Genomic DNA, 24730 nt, shown 5'->3' with positions numbered 1-24730 from the left:
ACCGGGTCCCCGGCTCCCCACTCGAGCAGGTGGGGCCTGGCTCCTGAGCCCTGGGAGGTGGGGAGGGCCGGCACAGGTCTCCCGCAGGGACAGGCTCCTCCCGGACACAGAAGGGACGCACAGCCGACAGCAAGGAGGGAATAAAAGCACACAACGTGGGTTTCTAATCCAAACGCACTTCTCTTTATTCAAACCAGGGTCAAACTGGTCGGTGGGGACGCCCTGAAACCACGTGCGCGGGGAGAGCGGCTGACAAGGCCTCCTTGTCCTTGCTGCCGGGGCGGACGCGGGGCGGCGCCGGCAGAGGCTGGGCGGGCGCGGCCCCCCACGGCGCACCTGCGGGCGCTGCCAGGCAGGTCAGTCGACAAAAGCAAGGAATAAACAAAAAACAAAACACGCTCAGTAGACTTTTTCTGTAAGCTCCCAGAGTTTCTGGACCAACAAGCCCCGACCCTCAAAGCCAGGAGTGAGGCACTGAAACGCCCCTCACTGCCACCAGTGCCGACGGAAACCCTGCTTTAAATTAAAAAATAAGCCAGTATACATCGTAGAAAATTTCTCTTAAAAATCTCACAATTTGTAAATGTATATTTTTTCTTTAACATAAAAGTTTACAATATACGGTAAAACAAAAGGCTCAGGAAAATAATTTCAAAAAAAAGGAAGAAAAAGAAACCTGAAGTTTTGAATTAAAGCTGAAGACATTTTTTTTAAACCCTGTTGTTGAACCAGTGACTTTTTTTTATTGTGCTGATGGGTTAGAGAAAGAAATATGTTTAAAAACTTCAGTCCAGACACCCACAGCCGCCTCCAAAAGCCTCTCGCCCCCCTCCCCCCAACGGTGAGCCGCTATTTTTCTGCCAAGTTTGTGATTGTCACGAGTTCACAAGTTTTAAATCCTGGGTCTCGGCCGCCCTGACGTCCACACGGCGCCGGCCAGCTAGCGTCGGTACGGGTGGAATCCTTGCACGTTGTGGTTCTGCCCTCGTCCAAAGCCACTTCCGCCGGCGGGGGGGCCCCCCGAGCCCGGCACTGAGGGGCCCCCATACGAGGGGGGCTGCTGGCTGGGATCTGAGAAGCCCTGTCCGAAGCCGGCCAAGTCCTGTCCGTAACCTGCAGGGAAGGAGCCCGGTGAGCTGCGGCGGGATGGCAGCGTTCGCCCTAACGGCCAGGGAGCGGTCCGTGCCCGCGGAGCCCACCCCGACCCCCCGCAGGGCCCTGACCACGGTCTCTGTGCAGAAGGAAAAGCAGCTCGGAGACCCGGAGGACCCCACAGCCTGTGCCATCCGACCTCGGCCTCGCCTCCCCACCCAGTCCCGAGGACCTGGGGTTGGGCCCTGGCCACTGGAGACCTTTGAGCTGGGAAATGTCAAGAGGACCCGGCCCGGCTCGGTAGACTGAGGGTTTCTAAAAAGTTTAATCTTCAGTGTGATGCACCCGGGTGGGGGGGGGGGGGGGGGGCGGGGAGGGGTGCAGGCAGGGAGCTCAGGCACAATTCCCAGCAATTAAGAAATGCAAGCCTAGCCCAGGCCCCTCCCTCCAGGGTGACCCCCAGACCCGAGACAGTCCTCTCTGCAGAGCTGACCCCACCTGGGATCTTCCCTAAGACCGACGGGTGTGAGGAAAGACTGTGTGCCCAACCCAACGCCAGGCGTAAGTGACTCTGGGCACCGTGCCTACAGAGCCTGCCCCGGGCGGGCCAGGGCCCTCCTCCGAACAGGGCCTAGAGCCTGCAGCTGACCTCAGAATGCGTGGGAGGCACTCTGGAAAGGGGACCGGCACCAGCCTGCACACCTGGGATGAAGGCGTGCCCCAAGGCCCCCGGATCCCCAGTAGAGGGTGCACATGGGGCGCCGACGCCTGCTGCCCGCAGAGGCAGAGCTCTAGGGCCCACGGGGCTGTGGCCAGTTGAGATCCTCGCCCCGGCAAGGGCCCCGTCCCAGAGGGCACCGCCAGGTCCACCCCCGCCCAGGACGGCAGAGGAGGCCGTGCCCGCTGCCCGGTACAGGCAGAGTGGGGACCGTGGATGAGAAGGTGCCACCTACCTAGGCCACATCACTGCTCAGCCTGACCATAAGAGTGTAAACAAAGTATGGGCCCGAAGCCTGACGGGTCTTGAGAATAGGTAGCCAGGCCTGGCAAGAGACGAGACCAGGGTGACTACCCCAGGGCAGCCTCGGCAGAGGGGCGGGGCGGGGCCACGCTGGCGGTCAGCACACCCCCCGCCCGGGGCTGCTCGTGCGCCGGACACGTGTTCTGCTGGGGTGGGGGGGGTGACAACCCACGCACTCAGGGACCGTGGCGTGGCACGGCGCCAAGGGGCCAAGCTGCTGCGATGCCAGGCTACTGGGAGCGGCCGGCCGAGAACGGCAATCGAGGGCAAGAACAGCCTCACGCATAGACACTGAAGTCTTGGGCGAAACGCAGTGTGAACAACCACGTGGGAGTAGCAGAGCCCCAGGCGAGGAGACGTGGGCCGAAGCCATGGCTCCCACAGGAGCCCCAGGAGCCCCCGAAGCCCCAGAAGACAGGCAGCCCGCCTGCATGGCCCCGCAGAGGTGGTAGGAGGCCCCGGGATGGAGGCCTGCTCTACCCAGGACACGGGGCCCAACCCCGTCCTCACGAGCCCCTCCCACGCAGGCCACGGGCCACCACCTAGCAGACCCCAGGCTCAGAGGCACCTAGTCCACGACCAGCCCCTCCGGTGAAGCATGGTGACGCCCACGCCAGCGCCCGCCACAGACCAGAGCCACGAGCCCACGTGGCCAACAGGTGCCCTCCCTGCACTCTGCACTTGGAAAATGAGACCACCAAGGAACGGTGCCTGCTGGGGGCGCCCCACCGAGCCCTCGCGCACCATCCTCCTGGGGGCCCGGTCACGGCCGCAGGCTCCCCAACCCACAGGCCCTGGGACGCCTGCCGCTCACGCGATGCGTTTCTCAGACAGCTCCCTAGCAAAACCCCAGGAAACCAAAATCCTCCTTTTCATTTTGCCGGACCCTCCCTGACAAGCCCCAGCAGAGCGGGCCTCCGTCACAGGCGCTGGCAGGGAGGAAGGCGGGAGGGGGCGGGGCCAGATCCCCGGCCCCAGGCCTCGAACACAGGTCTCCAGCACGGGCGGGCGAGAGTTACAGCCACTCACCGTACTGGCTGTAGGGGAAGTCTGGCTGGGCCGTCGGGGGCTTGCTCATGTCGGGGGCGGCCTGAGATGGAGGCGGTGGGAAGGCCAGAGGTGCTGCCCCTGGAGTAGCAGGTGGAGGAGGGACCCCAGGGGGGGCAAACTGATCCGGCGGTGGAGGCGGGGGCCCGTAGCCAAAGCCTGCGGGCAAACAGGAGAGGAAGACACACACACAGTGCACGACCGCGGCCCAGCCTACGGGAGCTGCCCGCGCCACTTCCCGCCGAGACGCACCAAGTGGCCAGGTCCTGGGGATGTGCCCCGGCTGGGAGAAGGCGGCATGCGGACCAGCGATGGTCTGGAAGGCTGGGGTGCCCGGGTGGGCCTGGGGCAGCCTGTCACCGCACCTCTGACAGCGAGTGTCAGACGGGAACTCCACAGGGAGTAACTGCACTGAAATACTCTTGAAAAAACCAAAACCAGTTGCCTAACAAAGCACAATCTGTGCTCTGAGAAGACAAAAAGAATCACAGTGAGCCTTTCACGAGGGCGGGGGTCACGCCTGTCCACACTCTGTCCTGGGGGGCTCCAGAAAACCGGTTTCTATCCACCTGTGTTCTTGTTAGAAATAAAAATCTGGGGCACCTAGGTGGCTCGGTCAGTTAAGCGTCCGACTTAGGCTCAGATTATGATCTCACGGTTCGTGAATTCAAGCCCCACATCGGGCTCTGTGCTGACAGCTCAGAGTCTAGAGCCTGCCTCGGATTCTGTGTCTCCCCTTCTCTCTGCCCCTCCCCTGCTTGCACTGTCTCTCTCTCTCAAAGATAAATGAACATTAAAAAGAAAAAGAAAATCTGACGTGGTCCAGGCCACGGGCAGCTGTGGAGCCCGAAAAATGTGACTGACCCAAGCCTGTGGTGCATCCCAAAAGCAGAACACGCGTGGGCGCCCAAGGTCTTAACGGGAAGACCGGGGGACAGTCTGTGTGGGCCGCAGGGCAAGAGCAGCGGCCAGCCACACTCGATCAGGTGAGGGTCTCTTTCCTGCTGAAGACCCAGTCACCAGGAGTGGCCACACACTTTTCTTTTTTCCTTTAAACGCTTTCCCCCCCGAGAGAAAAAGAAGCGGGGAGACAGCACGCACGCACGAACAGGGGAGAGGGGCAGAGGGGATGAGAGTCACATGCTCAACCGACTGAGCCACCCAGGCACCCTGGCCGCACCCCTTCCTACCAGGGACGAGCACTGAACCTTGCAGGCCTGCCAGCCGCCAGCCACCCGGGCACAAGGCAGAACAGAGGAGGACTGAGACTCCAGTTCGTAAGCCCTCTAGCCCTTCGCTGCTTTGTTACAAGTTACAAGGCCAGGTCCAAAGGCCCCGTGCTGCGACCACTCGCAGGGCCCGCCCCAGTGACGTGGCACACTCATCTTGGACGACACAGGTGTCATCCACACGACCCTCCGAGCAGAGGGGTGTGGACGTGCGGCACCCCAGCCCCCCTCCTGGGGCCCACAGGACTTACTGAACTGTGGAGGGGCACCGTAGCCCTGTGGGAAGCCCTGAGGAGGGGGGAAGCCTCCGGGAGGGGTGGACACAATGTAAGAGGTGAACGGTGGCGGCGGTGGGGGGGCTCCTCTTCCCGCAGGGGGCGGTCCATAGCCACCTGTAACACAGGACACAGAGGTGAGGGCGAGGGCGTGGCACACGAGGCTCCGGGACGCCCTGGCCCGCCGCGGGGCCGCCCCATTTCAGACCCTGTTCCTTCTCAGTTGCCCACGATGAGGACTTACCGATTGCCTGTCCGGCTGGTACCCACATTCCTAAACAGGAAAACAGAGAGGGTGGTTGGTGCCCGTCAGCTGAGCCCCGCTCCCCCGACAGCACTGGCTGTGCCGGTGAGAAGCCCTTCTGGAAAACGCACCCGAGGGGCCTGGCGTCCTGTTGCACTGTGGGCACCAGGGCGGGATGTCCCAGCCCCGAGGAAGGCGTCAGAGGAGCCCGTGGTAGACCAGGAGCACAGGCGTGGCCCCCAGAGCTTCTCCAGCACCTGGGTATGCGCAAAGAGCCGCCGCTCGCGTCCTGCTTCTATGGGATGGGGGCCGGGGTGGGGGAGGGGCTCCCAAGAGAAGCCTGTTGGGTCAGGTGGCCCCGGCCCGGCCACCAGCCGAGCTACTGGGCACGCGGGATAACTGGTTTTCTAGGGCTGTGTGTTCTTTTGCAATAAAGAATTTTTTAAAAGACGACTCCGTGAGCCCAAAGAGGGGGCGCCAGGTGCCTCTGGATGCAGACAGGCCCACCTGACCTCCTTCTGCCCCTCCTTGGACACTAAAGGGGGTAGAGGCCACCAGATCTTGTCCTGGAGCCCCTGGGCACCCCAATCCTTCTGCCAACCTGTCCTTAACCACTCTGCTGACCCATCACGAGGATCTGACAGCCCAAGGGGCAGGAGCAGACCAAGAGGGTGAAGGAAACAGGACTGTGGGGCAAAAGCCCCAGTCTCCCTAAGAGCATCTCATCTTATCTGGGCCCCTGAGAGGGCCAGGCCAGGCCCACTGGAGGGAGTGGTGGTGACAGTGACGGACTCTCAAATCCACCAGGTCCTTCTGCCCATCCCCCTACCCCCAAGGCACTGCCACAGACCCCGGGGACAGCAAAGGTGCCAGCACGAGGCATCGAACTGCTCCCTCAGGCCTGGGAGGCCCTCCTCCAGAGCACGGTACTTGGAGTAAAGATGCTCACTGCCCTCTGCCAACTACGGTCGAAACTCATCTGCCCAAACCACAGACGGGGACTCGGCTACGGCCCAGACACACCACCGTCCTCCACACGGACCAGGTGACGACCTGGAACCTGGCCCCTTTCCCGTCTGCGTGCCGACCAGAAGGTGCCCCTCTAGGGGCGCGCGTGCTATGGGGGGACCAGCATGGAGCCCGCACGCCAACCTGCTGGGCAGGAGACCCTGGGGCCGGACGAGCAGGGAGTACCACCTGTGCCTTCGTGGACCCACCACCCCGCGGGCTTGGGACCCCGGCCCCCCCGAGCAGAAATCCCTGAGGCGGCCACCCGGGGGCCCGGCCGGTTCTGGGTGCCGGAGCCTCACCTTGTGGGCCGTATCCTTGCTGCCACGTGGGTGGGGGCTGGCCTGCCCAGCCATTAGCAGCACTGGGCACGACCCGGCTGCCCCACTGGCTGGCACCTGGCTGTCCCGGCGCTTGGCTCTTGCTGTCGCGTGGCTCGGCCCGTTTAACTTCCACCTAGACAAATGGAGCTGTGGTTTAGGGAGATGCCGAGGGTCCCGGACCCCCTTCCCTTCAGACACACCCTTGATAACTTATGACTACACTTAGCATCTTATTACGACTTAAAACTAAAACTTAACTATAAACCTTAGGCCAGTATTCTTTTTTTTTAAAATTAATTTTTTTTTCTTTTCTTTTTTTTCTTTTTTTTTTTTTGCTTAAAACATGTTTCTCAGGTACAACAGATACAACGTAAGACGTGTTAAGCCCCACCCGCTGCGGGGCACCGAATGAAGGCCAAGAACCCTGAAGAGTTCTGGGTAACAAGGGGTCTTTCAGTGGAGGTAAAATGACAGCTTTCTCCTTCGGTGGCCTCCTCATCCCAGGGCCACAGAGGTCAGGACCGCCCGAAACAGTCACAGCCCTCTCCCCGGGCCTCCCAAGGGCCCCGGCGTGGCAGGAGCCCGCCGCTACGGAGCACGTCGGGGAGCAGCCGGGCCCACACGCACGAGGCCTCTCCGGAGCCCACCCGCCCTGCCCTGTGCCGGGAGCTCATACCCTGAGAAACACAGTTGGTTTCCTTAGGTTTTTTATTTAAAATGTCTAATGGAAGATAAGGACTTACCTTCCCCAGGCTAACGCTTAAAGAATCTCAATTAACTCAAAATAATGTCAGAGGGAATGGATGTGATAAAGAGAATCTTACATTACATCTAACAAAAAAAGTAAACGAACATGCAATAAAATGGACATTTGAATCAGTAAGCAATCTTCATACTGTGTTAGGTCAGCAGCCCGGGACCCTTCCTCTGTCGGGTGTTGTCAGGAGCCACAGCAGTGGGGGGGGGGGGGGGGACGGACGGGGACCCAGAGGTGCCCTACCTTAGTGTCCTACCTGCACTAGGCGCTGTGGCCACCACACAGCTCCCTCCCTTCCGCAGCCTCTGTCCCCCAATTATAGGGTTGCCTCGGCAGTTGAGAACCTTGAAATTTTTTTTTTTATGACAAGTTTTAATGAGAAGAGACAATAAATCCACTCGGAGTCCTCCTTGGAGTCTCATCGTCTGATGAGCTAATAAGCGTACGTATTCAGAGTTCCATCAGTGGCGCCCTAAGACCCCTTCCTGTCTAACACACAGGGAGTGGGACAGAGGCACAAAGACGCCACCTTCCTGGGGCCCCAAGGACACTCCACGGAGAGGAACAAAATCCCCGGTAGCTCAGGGCGACGTGACAGCGGGACCAAGGGACCCTCTCGAAGAACTCCAACTAATGAGTCTTCACGCACCCTCCTTAGGGGAATTTGGTTCCTGCTGACAAAGCGAAGCAGCCCTCGTAATTTTTGTTTAAAAACGTCTGCTGCCCTCCTGTGGGAACGTGGGTGCAGTCATTCACCCTATTGCTTCTAACTGGAGGGGGACCCCAGGCCTTTCTGGAGGGACCCCCCCGCCAAGGAGCCAGCCCGCCAGTGAAGGTCAGGCCGTGGGGACAGGGCGAGGCTGGGGGCTCCCGCCCGTGTGCACCTTACTGTACAAGTTGAGCCCCACACCGAGAAGCCACCTCAGTCTCCGCTCTGTGCTCCGTGCAGACCAGACTCAGACACCGATGGGTCCTACAAAACCGGGGCGGGGACGGCCGCCTGGAGACGGGAGCGGATCCGTGCGCTTATCGGCCTTTCTGCCCCTAGAGCGGGCCCAGGCTCCGTCCAAGTTTTAAACGTCACGGTACCTTAAAGTATCGAACGCGGACTCCTTTGCACGTGTGCTCGTATCTGGCATGCGTCCTTGAGATCTGCATGCAAATTCTGAACTAAAAGCTTCAATGGACGTCGGAGCGAGACTTGCGTGTGCTCGCTCGGGTTCAGACGGAATTAAGCCTGCGACAACACCCGCACTAGCCTCCTTTGGATGCACACAGCTGCGCACGCGGCCGTGCTTATCGACTTCCGGGGAGCGGGCTGCGGGGCTGGGGCGGGGGGGGGGGGGGCAGGAGGGGCAGGACCCCGTGGTGCCTCATTCCCCGCACGCTATCTTAACTGACAAAAACAGCCACGGTGCCGTCACCGGGCCCGGGCTTGGTGGCGGAGGGAACGAGGAAGTGCCGGCTTCGTGGCACCCACGTGGCCCGCCGGGCCGCACAGAGCAGGTTCTGAAAGGCCCGAGACGGGAGTCCTGCAAAGCCTCTGCTAACACTAAGGGACCCCATGCTGCAGAACTTCTACCAGCGATTTATCTGAGTGAGCCCCCCCCACCACAGCTCCGAGCCGCCCGCGTCCGCGGCAGCAACACAGTATGAAGACGGGACAACCAGAGGTCACTTGACTGCACGGAGGTAAGTACTACCGAGAGCATGTGCTTGGGGCCGGAGTTTCACAGTAAGTGACCCAATTAAAAAAAACCAATCCTTCAGGATGTTTACGTCTCTTTCGGTTTCACACGGAATCGGTTTTCAAGGGTTCGCCGCCCCCCACGTTACGGGGCGGCTGAGACAATCGGAATGCGGGACAGACATCTGAAGGAGTGGTCACTGAAACCAAGCCTGAGACAACCTGCGATTTCACTGGAGGCCAGCCCACGAGCCCCCCCCCCCCCGACTGAGTCCCTCGGGCAGGATGGGCCCCCAGCTTTGGCAGACCCCCCACCCCCCGCCCCTCCCCATTGACTGACCCAGCCCCCTTTACCGTTAAGGAATCTGTGTTTCCAGTGAAATCCCTAAGTTGCCTAAGACTTGGTTTGGTCTTAAGGTAAAATAAAACTACAACTACACACTTTTTTGCCCATGATGTCGTGAAAATGCATGTTGACAGCCTGGTCCACTGATTGTTCGTCCTCGAAAGTAATAAATCCAAAACCTAGCCAACGACGAAGAGTGAATCAAGGTAGCAGGGCGTTGTGACACAAAACAGGGTGATGAACAGTATCAGGGCCGGGCCGAGGGGTCGCCCCAGGGTTTCAGGAAGCCGAGTGTGTGTGGCTGCGGTGACGCAGGCGGGGCTCCGTGTGGAAACACAGGGGGAGCCACGGGGGGGGGGGGTGGGGGCCGTCGCGGAGCGCGGCAGCCCGAGCGGGAAGACGGCGGGCACCGGGCTCCGCCGGGGCAGGGGAGCGGGCCGAGAGCTCCGCCTCCGCCGGGGGGTGCGTGTGCCGTGGGTGCGCGTGTGCTTTTCTGAAACCCGGGATTCTCCCCCTCGGCTTGCAATTTGCTTTGCAACTAGTGCTGACAGCAGCCATATATCGTTCTAGCGCGTTAAACAGAAGTACGGTCTCTACACAGTTAGTGCCTCGCTAAGCTTATCCAACGCCGTTGGGTAAGCCCAAGGAGTCCTCTCGGAGTAACATACGTATGGATACAGGTGTCTATCTGTACGTATCTACTTAAGTAAAATACACAAAGATACAGGCCACAACGGGTTCCAGCAGGTCAAACTCTGCTGTCAGCAGCAAGAGCAAGAGGCACCGTGTCATCAAAGAGAATTTTCACGGGAAAGAAATTTAGCATTTCCCAAACACAAGAAGTGGCAGTATAAACGAAGTTTGGTTGGTCTGGGTGAGTGTGACCGCCCGGCTAACGTGGCACGTCTGGTCCTCGGTCGACTGCACTGTCTCCCCGGGGCCCGTCTGCTCTGAGCACAAAAGGACGCGTGCATGCGGCACAGAGCCGCCAGAAGACCCCGGAGAACAAAAGGCAGCTGAGGGGAAGGGCTGGCAGCCCGGACCGGGCGGGGCCGGGGCCCATGGGAAGAGCCGGGGTCGGGCCGGGGCGGGGCAAGTGCCGCCCGCCGCCCAGGCCTGGGCTGAGGAGTCCGAGTGGGCGGGGAGGGGGAGTTGGGGAGGAGCGGCCAATCCCAGGGCCCCTCAGGCTGATGGAGGCGGGACTCTGAGCTCTGAGGCAGCAGTGGCTGGAGCTGGACCAGGTGGGGCTGGAGACAAAACCTTGCTGGAGGGGATGGGGGGAGGGGAGGGGGGGGAAGACAGCTCAGAAACTTGGATGAGGCCGGAAGAGAGGGACACCCAGGATTCGGGAGGCTTCTGTGTCTGCACACGCGTGTGCCCGAGCGTGACTATGCACACACTCACACGAGAATCTGCACACGGCGTGCGAGAAGGAGCGGAATCGCGGCAGCGGAACGAGGACGAAAGACAAACGGGGGGAGCTGGAAGCTGGAGCGGGGAGACGCCGGAGAGGAAGGTGTGAGGCGAGCAGAGGCAGCGGCCGGGGCGGGGGGGGGGCGGGGGGGGGCAAGGTCAGAGCCTCGCTGTCCCCGGTGAGACACATGCAGAATCCCCCGGACGTGGACAGGGATAGTGTCTTAAATGAGCAGAGAGGGAGGAAGGAGGCAGAGCCTCGGAAAAGACCTAGGAAGAGGAGAAAGCGGGATGGGCTCTCTGGGGCGCCCCCGCCCAGCCCACTGGGGGCTCCTGCGGTCGCTCCCGCCCTGTGCTGCCCTGTGCTGGTCTGGGTGCTCGCAGGGACTCAGAGCCTGATGCGGAGGAGGGCAGCGTGAGCCTCCACGGGAACGTGGGTCCCAAGGCCAAGCCCGAAGCGCTCTCCCCACCTCCTCCTCCTGCCTGCACCCCCAGCCCACGGCAGCTCAGCGTGCGCCCTGGGCCCAGGGCCAGGCCTCAGGGGACCGACCAGGGGTAGGAATCTAAGAGCGGCCCTCAGGATTCCACGTCCTGAAGTTTCACAAGACCCGAGGCAAATAGTGGAACACAACACGGGTGATGAACAGCAGGTTTAAAAATCAACATTTTCCCAAAGTGCAGGAGTGTCTGCAACCACAGGGCTGGCGTGGTCCGTTATAGCGCAAGAGGCGGTGAGTCTTGGGTAAGGAGCCCGGGGCGGGGCGTCTAGGGACGCATCTGTCTGTCAAGAGGCGACATCACCACTGAGGAAGCGGACAGAAACACACTGAAACTTCGTTTACACCCCACTGGAGCAAAGCCCGTTCCCTCCTCTGACTGCGGGACTGGCCTGTACCTGTGTGATATAATTTAGCACCTGGAGAAGAGAAATCTAAAGAGATATCGTTAATCACAAACAATTCACAGAGAGAAAAGGAAAAACAACTTACTTAACGTTACTGTACTTTACTATGAGACACTTAAGTACGTCACTAAGCATGTATGTCTACGTTAAAATTAAGCTAAGACTTAACAGCTTAATCGACATGAAGTGAGGATACGTCACTTATCATGGAGGAAGAGAAGGAAGGAAGTTCAAATGGCAAACTATTCTCCAGCATGGCGGGCGCATGCTGTGGCGGCGCCGGCTCAGTGCGCTAGGGGGGCCTCCGACGGGGCTGGGGCGCGGGCTGCACGGCGCCCAGACTGGCAGGGCAGCTCACACAGCCGGTCCAAAAGCGGTGGGTGAACCAAATCATACGGGCGGGCAGACAGCAGCAGCCACAAAAAAAAAAAAAAGAAAAAAAGAAGAAAAAAGGGGGAAAAAAAAAAAAGAAAGAAAAAAAAGGAAAAGGGGGGGCACAGAAATTGGGTGCCCGCTGTCCCAGCCCCAGGAACCTCATGGGGATGCACTGAGGCAGCTCCTCACCCTCCTCCCGCTGCCCCAGTCTTAGGGGAACAGGAAACGAGAAAAACAAAAAAAAAAAGCATGGGATGAGTAAAGTCAAGTCACGTTCAAGCCGAGCTGGGGCAGACCTAGCCTGACGCCATGGAATGAGGCCTGCCGGGGCGGGGCGGGGCGGGGGTGGCGGGGGACTCCGAGCAGGACGCGGCCCTGAGTGACGAGCGCACCGTTTGAAAAAAAGCACCGATCTTTCTGTACACATTTAAAAACAGAAACCGTGTTAAAATTCATGTCAAGTTGTGAAAACTTCAAAAGAACGAGCCAAAAAAACCCTAGGACGTCTGACCTTGGGAAGCAGACAGGCTGGGGCTGCACAGGAAGGGCCTATGTTTTAATCATGTCTCCAAATCATCCTCCTCTGAGGCAATGCTCGCTACCACCACCACCTAAGTGTGAGATAGTTTGCCATCTGAAGGGGAAGGTCAAGGACAAACTCCATCTCTTTTACCTCGAGGCCTCTGTTTCTCTGCGTCGTAGATCATGACCACTTCCGTGACCTGCAGGAGAGACGGTGTTCGAGAATCCGGGTGCCACGGGCGGCCACGAGCACACGTGGCTACCACACAACTCCCGAGGCAATGGCAGCTCGGGGCTGCGTGCGGACACTCCCCGGGGAAGTCCAGAGGCCCCGAGACTCAGGGGACCCGAGACAGGGAAGCACAGGCCACCTCTGCCCCAAGTGCTCACGCGGAGCCACCGGGCCACCAGGGACCCGGCCCCGCACTCCAGCTGGGGGGGGGGGGGGGGGGTGAGGACCACAGCGCGCCTTTCCCTTCACAGACAAGCCCAAAGGCTCAGGCGCCAGGATGGAAGGGCCCGTGTCCCGGTCAGCTCAGCTCAGCCCTCCCTGACAGACGTCCCCCCCCCCCAGGACGGCATCTCTTCTCTCTCTGAGCGCACAACGCCACATGCTCTGGCGCCCTTCGTTCGGGGCCCGGGCCCTTGGCACACTCAGGTGCCCCCCGACAAACAGGCAGTAGGGAGGGCAAGGGGACTGCCCACCAACAGGGTGTGCGGCCCGTCGGGGTCCGGGGTGACCCCAGGCCTTGGCTTCGGGTGACTGGGACGCCCCTCCTCCTCCCCCCACGAGCCTGCATGCTGCCCGTCTCCTCTTCTGCCTGCCCTACTAGAACCGAGCACAAGTGATGCTAACCCCCCAGGAAGACTCTAATGGATTTCAGCCTCTTCCAGGAACAGAACCGGCCTGGGGAGAAGGTCTGCTGTCACTGAGGAAAAACCGAGCAGGTGACAGGTTCAAGAATCTCTCACGACACCCGGCCAGGGGACGAGTGCCCGGCGGCCCACAGGACGCGCGAGCTGCCGGAGCAGGGCAGCACAGGGCCCGAGCCGGCGCCCTCCCAGATGGCAGGGTCTGCACGGCTGCTCTGAGGACCTGGGCTGGAACATTCCTCCCGCGACGAGACACGGAAGTCCGGCTCCCATCGCCAGACCGACCCCTGCTTCTCCCCGACACTATCCTAGCACTCTGCACTGTGGCACCTCCAGCTGACCGGAAGGGCCTTTCGGGAGGTCGGCCCGGCGAGCGACCGTGCCTGGAAAAGCCGCACATCCCTCTCCTGGGCTCGGGCCCGCTCTGCGGAAGACACAGGCCCCGAGGAGACAGCGGCCAGGCCTAACCTGTGCGGACACTCGGCTCCACCACTCCCGCCCCGCCCCGCCGTGCTCCGGCCCAGAACAACTCACCACTCCGAATTTCTTGAAGTATTCCCTGAGCTCTGTCTCACCGCAATTGTGAGGGATCCCACCGACAAATATCTTATTTGATTTACTGTTATCGCTCCTGGGTCCTTTCTGCTGTTTCAAGAGGGAGAAAATGGTTAGTCCGTGCAGGGAACCCTCACAACCCTCTCTACAGTGCGTACGTGGGCTACACTCGGCGTTGGTTTCAGGAACCAGCGAAAAGCCAGACCCAAACAGTCCCAAACCCCACTAAATCCAAAGAGAATCACAACTGGCAAGCCACTGTAACTTTTCCCATTTTCCCAGGGAGTCCCAAGGTGACAGGGACCCGGCAGCACGGGCACCACTGCATTTCCAACGCGTGTGCACGGAGCGTGCGGTGGGTCCCGTGCGTGATTATTCCGAACGACAACGGCTGTAAAGCGTAAGGCTCCACAATCTGAAAAGTAAGGCCTCAGGAGGGCAAGGTGGCCGCGATGATGAAAACTAACAGCTTTCCGGGTTTTTAGTGGGCGACCGAAGAGGACCGTGGGAAGTTGCAGTAACTGAGAAGCCACCTGCCTCAACTGACCGCAGCGATCCCTCCCTCTCTGCAGACGGCCTCACGCCTGGGAGGGAAGCGCTGGACTCCAGGTGGGGGACCAGACCTCAGCCCCCACTCCTAGGGGGCTGCCTCCCCACCGCATTCCTCACACGCCCCTCATCCTCCCTGGCCACGGGGCCCCCAGACTGCGTCGTCCTAGCCGCTCTGGACAACACGACTGAACTCTGGGGGTGGGCGAGGTCTCACAGGTCCACACAGGGGTCAAATGCCACCAAGATGCGGTGACCCTCCATGACCGTTCCGTCTTAGTAAAGAGCACGAGTAACCAAACGGAACGTGAACGTGGCGGCCTCGGTTCCAGTCTGAAGAGAAGAGGTATGACAGCCACCTGTGGAAGAAGCCCAGAGCCACGAGCGCACCGTCTGGACACAGGTGGCCCTGGGCACCACGGCTGCCGCTTCAGCCGTGGGGGTGGGTGTTCTGCGGGAGGACGTGCTTACAGGAGCTGCACGCTCCAGAACTTAGGAGCGGGAGACACAGAGATGAGACAGAAACACGGGCAACTTCAGGAAAATCTTAACAACTGACGAAGCGAACAGATATATCTGACGTACTACTCTTCCGATCTTTCTGTAAAGTTCCTAGAGAGTTTCCCGATAGGGAATTGGAAAAATAAAAACTGTTTCAAGGGTCTGAAGCCCTTGTCTACAAGCAGCAGTTGGACTCTGCTAGAAATTCAGGTTCTCGGGCCCTGGCCCAGACACGCTGCTCAGATATGTGCCCTCTGCCTCCGGCCCGGCTCTGGCCAGGCCTCTCTGCTAGTTTGGACAAAGGCTTCCTGGATGACAGTCTTCTGAGACCTGCTGGGTGGTGGAAGGGGAGGTACGGGGGACAGTGGACGGAGGACGGGTCTGCTCCAGTTGGCCGAGCACCAAGGGCCACACGCCGCTCAGAGAATCCCCGAGGAGCCGCCACAGTGGTGGATCCTGACTCAGTTGTTCGAACAACCGGCGAGCAGGCTCTTGGATGCGGGCAAACGGCCCCTTGCCCCTGAGCCGCAGCACCTGGGCAGGCCCGGCCAGCAAGCAGAGGGGGTGGGGGGCAGGTGCAGAGGGCGCTCTGACACGGGGTCCCCCCCTGGGGCAGGCGCGGAGCCACCACCAGTGAGGAGAAAACGGACCGTTCCGGATCACAAACGGGTGCGAGCAGTCTTTTTCCTCCCGTTCAGACAGACCAGGAAGAGCACTTCTCTCGGCTATGAGATGAACAACGTGCGCCATTGGATGGGCCCGAGCAACCCTCGGCTGCTCAGATACCGAACTGGGCCTCTGTTGCTCTCGATCGTAAGGAGCAAAGACACCAGGTCAGAGGTGTGTATTTCCTTCCGACTGTGGCCACGAACGCACACGACACACCGAGAGGCCACCTCACCCAGCCCGGCCCCTTACCCATCCTTCCTTCGGCCGTGTCCTCTCCGGCTGCATCCCCCGAGGTGTGCATGGCTTTGGGTCGATCTGCAGAAGTTTCAAACGAGCCCATCGTGAGCACGAAGCTATTTCCTCCAGAAACGGGCCGGCACGGCCAGCAAGCACGTGCCCCCCGTCAATTCACCCCAAGTCCACGACCTACTCCGTCATACAGCCTCAGCCCGGAGCTGCAACCCCTTAAGTCAACCCCGCTAAAACACCCCTTGGCGTGAGCACCTCTCAAGCCCAGCGGCAGACGCAGCTGAAGGGGCCACGCGCAGCAGGGCCGGGGGGGGGGCGCGGGGGGGGGTGCGGGTGGTAGACTCTGAGGAAGGACACTTACGTTTCGGCCGTCCAGTGTGTGTGGTCTGCTGGCCAGCACCGTCCCCACACAGTTTGGGTCTTTAAATTTGACAAACCCAAAGCCTCGAGACTGGTTGGTGGTTTTATCTTTCATGATCACACAGTCTACAACTTCTCCATATTGGGAAAAGTAGCTGCGTAGAGTCTCTGCTCGGAGATTGGGACAAAAACACAGACACACACACCAGAGCGTTAAGCACAGTATCACAGCAGGTGTGTAAGCACACACGCACACGTGCTCCTGGCCCTCTGGCTGACCTGGGAAGTGCAACTAGCAACTTCTAAACTGGCACATCAGTGGACGGGGGTGGTTGAAGATGGAAAGGGCAGGAGGCCCCTGGGGAAGGACTGGGGATCCTAGACACGGATGCACACGTCTCTGCGTGAATTAGCGAGGGTGCGACTGACAACGGCAGTGGCCAAAGGCAATCTGAAAAGTGAAGTGTGAGGGGAGCCAGGCGGCCACCGGGAACGTCGACTACCACAAGCTGCTTAGGGCCCTGCACGGGGCCTGAACTCAGCGACTGCGCCAGCAAGCCTGCAGACCTCCACACTCGTCTCCTGCCCTCCACGTCCCTCCCCTACCTCTGCCAGGACACCAGGACGACTCCCAGTCCAGCGCCCCTCCTCCCCAGAATCCAAGACAGTAAGCGAACCGAGAAGGAAAGAAACCCTTCCCCCTCAAAAGTAGTAGCTAGACACAAATTCACACGCGTTCACGACCAAGGGGAGGCACGGTGCCTGGCACACAGGCGGTCCCCACCACCTACCTTGGGTGGTGCTCCAGTCAAGACCGCCCACGAAGAGCTTCCTGCAATTCAACAAGATAACGTTTAGGGTCAAGATAGTCCTTGCCTCAAACACGTCAGCCACCTGCCCCCTCCTCAGGTGGTAATCCACAAGAAGCTGGTGGAGACGTGCCGACGTGTGCCATGCGATCGTGGCAACGCCGTGTGCCCACCGTGGCCACCGCCTGGCCTTGCCAGCTGTAGACAGGAATGACGACATCGAGACCTACCAAGACGACGGGGAGCGAGCGTCACGACGCGTAAGCAAAGACGACACATCCAGAGACACACACCGTCACTGACCAAACCAGTGAGAAAACGAGACCTTGCCAAATGCACCAACAGGAGCCCCCAAACTGCAGAGGATCCGGGGTGCGTTACGGGGCACGCTTCCCCACTGCTCTTGCAGATACTGTGGATTTAGAAGTCGAGGTCTGAAAGCACACTCAACAAACCAGAGCGGCAGCAGGGGTGGGGGCTCTAGGTTAAAGCCTCAGGTATTTTCCACATGGTCACGAGCAAGGACCCACAGGTCACTCAGTACCGGAACCCTGGCCCATACTTCCCGCCCCAAGGCAGCCCAGGCTGGAACCTTCAAGAGGAATCGCACTATCACCTACCTGCCTCTTCTGCACACCACACCTCTAGCGGGGTCTAGAACGCCAACAGGCCACAGGGTGGTGTCCACCGTTCCCAATGCCCCCGGGCTGGCCAGGCCTGGAAAATGAGGCACTGGGGCACGTCCCAGGACAGGCCAGCGTGCTACAGCTACTCCAGCCCTTACTGGGACAGAGCTCACACGTATCTCCAAGACCCACAGGCCCCTTCAGGCACCACTCGGGCCCCCCACGAACCCAGAGAGCGGGTTCGGCAGAGGAGGGGCTTCAACTGCAGCGGTGGCGGCTCTGTGCTGCTGGCGTCCCCCAGGAAAAGGGGGCATGACCACTGTCACCCTCAGGCTGGGACCTGGATGCCACCTGATTGGTCTTCAGATGCCAGCGAGTGGCCAAGGCTCAGTCCGCATCTGGGACGCGGGGCTCCGCGGTCCCGGCGTCTGCAGCTGAGCGCGACTTGAAGACAAATGCACACCCGAGCAACCAAGAAGGGCTGCCAGACAGGGTGCCCCACCCTCCACCCTAGGACAAACCCCCGCGTGCCCGCCCTGGGCTCGTTCCTACCGTGGCCTGTTCTCTGAGAACAGGCAACTCGCGCACGGTGCGTGAGAAACCATTCCCACCACCAGACAGGTACCCAGTGCCAGCCTCAAAATGCCCGCAAGCCGGCCGCCACGGTCCAGGGAGGGGGGCACCGGGCAGGCACATCTGGCCGAGGCAGCTCCGTAAGGGGCAAGTTTCAGGGAACGTGCTGATCAAGCAGCTGAGGGAGGCTCCATTTAGGACTCATTAACTTAAGCCCGTGTCTCCTAGTACCCTTCAGAGCCAGGCCAGGCTCCTTCCCACCTCCAAACGCTCCCGGGGGAGGGAGGCCTCCCCAGAGGCCCAGGGCGCTGCCCAGAGCAAGCCGGGACTCAGGACGGCCCGCCCTCGCAGGGCCCGGCGCCCAGCCGATGAGTGGCTGCAGGCCCCCAGGCCGGCTGGCACCCCGGAGGAGGAGCCGCCTCGGAGCCGCGTGCCGGCCCACCCCTTCCACACAGTAGCGAACAAGGGTTTGCTGTGAAAACGCAAATTCATGCAGGAAAAAGAGACCTCGAGCATTCTTCAACAAAACCTAACTTTCCGAGCCACGCACCAGCCTCTATCTAGCATGCCTCCGGCCAAAACGGCAAGGTCATAAGCAGGTATCCTTCCAAGCAACCCAATCCTTCACCACCGGCAGGCCTAGGAAGGAAGGAAGGAACTCGTCTGACCAGTCTTGGTTCCAGCCCTTATTTAAATTTCAAAATCAGACACGAAGGAGAAAAGACCAGAAATACCATCACCCACACAACTGACAACCTAGACTGCCCTGTGGACTGGATGGTAAAAAGGCATCAACGCCGTGCTCTCGTTTTGTTGTGCCGTGCTGATTTCAGAGAATATTCTTGTTCACAGAGGGACACAGGGCTCTGCTCACTCCCCAAGACTTCACAAAAGACGGACGCGGAGTATGGGAGGGGACGCACAAATGGGGCAAAACGTAAGCCTGGGGGGTCTGGCTGGGAAAGAGCATCTAGGGACCTTGGTGACCATTTTGCAATGTTCTGCAAGCTCAAGGTCTGTAAAACCATAAGCTCTGAGAGATTTCCCTCACTGTGGAAACAACGGGACTCCAGATTTCCCGGCTGCAGGCTCTAGGGGACCTGCCCCGACAGGCACAGCTGGTCACTCGGGGAAGAGAGCTCCAGGCTTCAGCGCTAGCTGCTCTCTGGCTTTCTACTTCCTCTCCTCCTGCTCCGAGGGCATACTTTCCCTGGTCCGCAGACAGAAGGTGCCAACAGGTTCCGGAAGGTCCTGCGTAGGGCCCCTCCAGAGCCCCAGCACAAAGCCCCAACCTCTGAGCCTCAGAGACCACAGTGCGTTTAGCAGGCCCAGCCGGGCCCGGCCAGGCACGGCTCCACTGCTGCCCGGGCAGCAAAACCCTGACGGGTCAACACGGATGTGCACGCACGCCTGACGCCGAGCGTGAGACCGTTCACCCCAGCAGCCATCCCGGGGCGGCCCAGACACGCTCACCTGGCAGCGTGCAGCTCTCAGGTGCCGATGGGTGCTCACACACGGGACCCTGCAGACTAAGCGGATGGCTGACTGTGTGGTTCCCCCTCCAGCCCTTCCCTGCTCTTAAGCGCACGAGAGTCATTACTCAGCAGAAGCTGAAAGTCAGGGGCCCCCCACAGTCCCCGAACCCCACAGACGGCCAAGGGGACCTCCTGGCTCTCCCAGGTGACCGAGAGTCAGGTTCTTGAGGGGGAATGGGCAATACCACCACCCAGAGAGCCAGGGAGAGGCCGTCCAGGGCCTCCTGCTGACCTCCTCTCGGAAGGGGCTCTGCAAGGGTAACCCGGGCACCAGGCCCTGGTGGACTCTCCCCCTTGCCCACCCACTGAGACTGAACCCTGCTCTGGAGCACGGCCCCGCTCCAGCTCTGTGTACTTTAGGGCAGCCGCGTGCTGTTTCTGCCAGAAAGTAAATCTTCGGCAGCTTCCCCTGGCCCAGGCCAGCCACTGCAGGCTCTGCCCCTCGGCAGCACGCTTGCAGGCTTCAGAAAGTGCCACCGTGCCTGGTGAGACAGCCACCAGTAAGGCAGCGGTGCGACAGAGCTTAGCTTAGCTCTGGAGGGCGAGAAGCGGAGGGCCCAGGACTGATCCTGGTTGTTTAGCAACAGCCCTTTCAACTTAAAGACACACAACCCAGAGCCCCTGCTCGCACTTTCCTGCTCCTCTGGTGTGGTCACACTGGGACCCTGTGTCCCTAAGTATGTCCTGTTTCCCCGTAGGGCGGGAAGCAGCCCGAGGAGGAACACACAGCACCGGCCCAGACGCCAGGGAGCCACCCCACTTCTGGCCCTCCCACTGCAACAGAAGAAAAGACCCGGAAGGCAACTGTTGGGGCTCAGCCCTTACCCCAGAACCTGCCTCTGCTGGCCCTGCCCTCGGCAGCTCAGGCTTCCCTCCTGCCAGCAAAGTGAGATCACCCCCCCCTCCGACCACTGTGGGGGTTGAGTGACACATTCAGGAGAGAACCCCAGGATACCCCCAGTGCCTGGCATTAGCTCCCGATGCCTGCAGCCTTCCACTGTAAGCTCCTCCCCCCCCCACACACCCTGGTACCCGGCAAGAGCCTCAAACAAGTGACCTCCTGCTGAAAACGCTACTCACAATTCTGACCGGGTGTGTGACACTGTGATGGAGACAGTCACCCTGTGACGACAGCACCACCTCATTGAGGGACAAAATGTACGCATTTGGGCCTGGCCCCGATCCCTGCCATTCCCTACAAGGGCTCTCCTGGCTCACCGAGAGCACGGGACCCCCAGCTCTGGCTCGTCTTAGGGGTCCCTGGGCAAGTCCCCTGCCCTTCTAAACCTCGGTCTGCCCTGCAGAGGAAAGGGCTGGACCTGGGGGACAAAGTTCGGGCCCAGCTCCCAGCAGGTGCTCTAGGAAGGGTGTCACTGGTGAGGTACTCTGGGTGAGTTTCTGCTTGTGAGGAGGGCGCACCACCGGTCAAGGTGCTCGACCAGATGCGAACCTGAAAACAGGATGAAATCGACCAGAGAGGCTCTCCCAACACCACGACCCCCTCTACAGGCGTCAGACTAGTTCCCCCTACGGGAAACAAGAGCTAAACCAGGGGAACAAGCGGCAGGGACACACTGGGAACCAGGCTGAAAAGAGCAGACGTCACACAGGTGTCTCACTTAGAGTGATCTTGCCCCCAGGTGACACTGCGCAATATCTGGGGACGTCTGAGATTATCACAAGCAGGGGTGCTCCTGGGACTGAGTGTGTGGGGGCCAGGGATGCTGCTCGCCCCCGCGGTGCCCAGGATGCCCCAAATGGCAGCAGTGCTGGGGAGAAACCCTGTCCCAGAACAGCTCCAAAATGCCAACGGGAGCATCTCTACCCTCCGCCCGTTCAGGTCTCACCGCCCCTACGTTGCAAGAAACGGCCCCCCCTCCCCAAGCATGACCTCTCTGACCAGACCATCAGGACTCTCCCCACCTCCCAGGCGCTAGTGAAAGCGGGTAGCTAACAAGTCCCTGCCCCTCAAGGCCCAGGCCTCTGGCCCCATCCTGCCAGCACTCAGAGGATCACTGGGCTGCTGGGGCAGCTGGGGTCACCCACTTTCTGTGCTTCTGGCTCCAGCGGCCTCGGCCTCCCGCTGCCTGCCCGCACCGCCTCTCTAAGTGACCCGGACGCCACTTTGCCTTCTCTCCCTGGAGTCAGTTCTCCCCCACGGACTCTCCCCTTGAGAGTGTCCAGTTGGCCCCGTCCTACTAGTAAGACACGTGCCACATGAAATCCTCCCCCGACCTCTCTCCAGTTCCACCACACGAGCGGGCTCTGTCCTAACAGGAACCGGCCCCTGCCGAGCGCTCACGAGCACCCACAAGATCCCAGGCGCCTTCGGGGTCCCTGAAGCCTTGTGCCCACACCGGTTCCAGAGTCAGAATCGCGAGAGACCCTCCACGAAACCGACTTCCTGAGGTTACGGCAGGGGAACGAGGGCTCAGTGCCAACCCGGGCAAGGTGAGCGTCCGTCCCCGGGTCCCTGGCTCAGAAGGGAGGCTATCAGCCCGTCACACATCTGCTCCACATGGCCACACGCGACGCTGCTGCTCCTATCGCCCCTCTGCCCTCGACACCCGGCCCTCCCTCTGCTCTGGCTGATTGGGACAGTCGGGACCCCGGTTCCCACCAGCCTCCTCTCTCCCCACAGCCTTCGCTTCAGAGGAACCTGAGCCAGCTCAGGTACGGTCACCACCTGGTGGGGCTCCCTTTCGTCGAAGATTCAAACTCACGAGTACATTCGTACGCTGGTGGGCGCCCCGCACACGGGGCTCCTGCTAGCAAAGGGGGAGCAAGCCCTTCCCACCTATCAAGAGCTCCCTCAGTACGAGGCTGGCCAAAGACCAGAGCAGAGGAGACCGGAGATGAAGACGCAGCTCACAGGGCGTCACTCGGACCTGTCACGTCCCGGTCACGTCTGCCATCACCATCACCTGGCTCTGGGCACAACAGGAGCTCCTGCGTGGGAACCGCCCCAAAGCAGGCAGGTGCGAGGTGCGGTCCCCTCACGGGAAACAGCATCAGGGCTCGTCAGGGGGCCCAAGGGACACCCACCCCCCCCCCGCCCCGGGATGTGATGGCAAGGAGACCAAAGCAGACCCCGAAACCCCACTGGACGGAGTGGAGACAAGCATACTCTGGGAAAAGAGACCGATCGATACTTCCTGGCGACACATTTCTACTTGCAAAACACGAAGAGATTTCGGGGACCCCTGTCTTGACAACTTTCAAAGGTGGGCGATCGGGGTGGGTTTTCGAGGGGAGAGGGAAGGGAACCAGGCCCCCTGGCCCCCGGCCCCACCGCCAGCTCCACGGCCTTGGCAGACCCAGGCTCGGGCCCTGGCAGCGCACCCGAGGGCGGGTCTCGGGGTCTCCAGGCTCCCTTCCCTCCTAACCGCTGCTGGCCCTGGTGAGGGACCCCGCACTTCGGGCAGCGCTCCGGAAGGCCACGGCCATGGGGAGGTGACAGGTGCACACTCTCTTCCGTCAGACTCTGCCCCGTCTCTGGAGCACGGTGTCCCTGTTCCCTGGTTTCCAGTCAGACACGCTGCGACCCCCCCCCCCCCACCTATGTGACCCGAAGAACACAGGTGTCCAGGCCCCCCCCGCCGCCCCTGACAAGCTCAGCGGGGAGCTAAGGGTCTCCCTCCTGGGCCGCTGCGGTGCGCCGTTTTCGGGGGGGGGGGGGGGGGGGGGGCACAACATGCCTGTCACGTCCGCCCGTGTGGTAACCTGGACCTGGAGGCCGCACAAGGACTTACCGAACCCAGCGCTTGACCACCAACCCGCGCCTCTTCAAAGCTCCGGGCGTGGGGACACGCGCACCCGCCCCGGGGCCGCCGCAGAAATGTAACCGAAAAACCACGCCGGCCGCGCAGGAGCCAGTGTCTGCAAAGAAAACTAGTCCGAGCCCCGAACTAGGGCACAAATGGATTTCCGAGCCCCTCGGGGATCTCGGGCTCCGCTCCGGGCCGCGTGAGCATCACACGGGCTGTAATTGCGACACCAACTCCCCACTAGTAGCTGCTCGAGCAGAGGCCCCGGGAAGCGGGCCTCTGCTGTCCGCCACCCGGCACGGCTGTCGCGGGGCGCGAGCCGCAAGGGGCTCCAGCTGCAGACCCCTCAGAGGGCGCGGGCGCTCGGAGACGGACACGCTGCCGAGGGCCCCGGCCCCAACCGCCCCCCCCCCCCGTGACCTTCGCCCCCGAGCCCTCGGTCTGCGAACCTTCCGCGTTCTTAGCACTTCGGGAAGGGGCCGAGAGCGGAAACGGGGCGAGCCGCCACCCCGAGGCCCGGCTGGAACAAGTTCTGCGCGGCGGCACAACTGGCACTCCGGGGCCGGGCCCGCCACGTGCGCCGACCCGCCAAGTTGGTGCGCGGGCTGGGGGCGGGGGAGCCCCGGGCGCCCCAGAACCCTCCCGTTTCCGCTCGGGCTCCGCCACCGGGAAGTGCAAGCGAGGCGGAAGACAAGGCGCCCCAGACCCCTCCGGAGCTCCCGTTGCGGGTCCCGCTCAGCCAGGAAGCGGCGGGGTCCCTGCGGGCGCTCCCAGAGCCCCGTTCCGGGTCCCCCAGCAAAAAATCCAGGCGCGGGGGGCGAACGAGACGACCCAGATCCCCAGTTTCCCGCGTCCGATCCCCCAGCGGGAAAGTCGGGCGCGGCGGCGGCGGCGGCGGGGACGTCCTGACACCCCCCCCCCCCCCACCCGCCGGGAGCTCCCGTTCCGAGTCCACCTCAGGCAGGAAGCAGCGGGGTCCCCCCCGACCCTCCCAGGGGCGCCCTGGCCAGGAAGCGGCGGGACGCCGGACTCCCAGGATCCCGCTCGCCAACCCCCCCCCCCCCCCCGCGTCCCGGGTGCGCGGACCCCCAGGCCACCGGGCCCCAGCGCGGCCCGGCGGCGTGACCTTGACGGGGGCCGGGGCGGCGTCTGGGCGGCGACGGCGCAGGCCGGCGCGTCCTCACCCGATCTCGTCAGCGCCCGAGTTGTTCATGGCGGCGGCGCTCGGCGTCCCGGGCCCCCTGGCTCGCTCCCGCCTCCGGAAGGTCACCGGCCCCGGCGCCCTCCCCACAGCCGCGGCCCGGATCTGCGCAACGGCGGCGGCCGCGCTGCCTCCTCCCCTCAGCGCCAACGGTCACCGCGCGCCACCGCGCCCGCGCCGCCGCCCTGCGCACGCCCGGGCGCGCTCCCGCACGGGGCCT

General features: G+C 61.6%; 1 protein-coding gene across 3 annotated transcripts; it reads right to left on the bottom strand.

Annotated features, from left to right (window-relative positions):
• Positions 1-160: 160 nt before the first annotated feature.
• Positions 161-24730, bottom strand: LOC109257683 (DAZ-associated protein 1). 3 transcript variants are annotated; one of them, XM_053898147.1, is made up of 13 exons: positions 24494-24730; positions 16791-16831; positions 16001-16167; positions 15640-15705; positions 13651-13761; positions 12395-12443; positions 9126-9208; positions 6219-6372; positions 4909-4938; positions 4641-4781; positions 3143-3319; positions 2046-2135; positions 1053-1113 (listed from the first exon to the last, which is right to left on the bottom strand). In XM_053898147.1, exons 1-12 carry the CDS (start codon positions 24520-24522, stop codon positions 2056-2058), a joined length of 1128 nt encoding a protein of 375 aa, XP_053754122.1. In that variant the 5' UTR covers positions 24523-24730; the 3' UTR covers positions 1053-1113; positions 2046-2055. The 3 variants fall into 3 exon arrangements, with proteins under 3 accessions (XP_053754121.1, XP_019289520.1, XP_053754122.1); XM_053898146.1 differs by lacking the exon at positions 2046-2135 and having other exon boundaries at positions 161-1113; positions 13651-13758; positions 24494-24727; XM_019433975.2 differs by lacking the exon at positions 2046-2135 and having other exon boundaries at positions 161-1113; positions 24494-24726.

This window comes from Panthera pardus, unplaced genomic scaffold (assembly GCF_024362965.1).
Source record: "Panthera pardus isolate Hobbes unplaced genomic scaffold, ASM2436296v1 HiC_scaffold_8, whole genome shotgun sequence".
Classification (NCBI taxonomy): domain Eukaryota; kingdom Metazoa; phylum Chordata; class Mammalia; order Carnivora; family Felidae; genus Panthera; species Panthera pardus.
This window is presented reverse-complemented; position numbering and strand designations above follow the sequence as displayed.

Bases quoted from the DNA above. Each gene is read 5' to 3' on its own strand.
- LOC109257683 (XM_019433975.2), bottom strand. From the start codon at position 24,522: ATGAACAACTCGGGCGCTGACGAGATCGG. The intron at 13,762-15,639 runs GTAAGGGGCCGG...CTCTTGAAACAG, and splicing joins CACGGCCGAAGGAAGGATGG to CAGAAAGGACCCAGGAGCGA. The intron at 9,209-12,394 runs GTAAAAGAGATG...GTCGTTGGCTAG, and splicing joins AGAGAAACAGAGGCCTCGAG to GTTTTGGATTTATTACTTTC.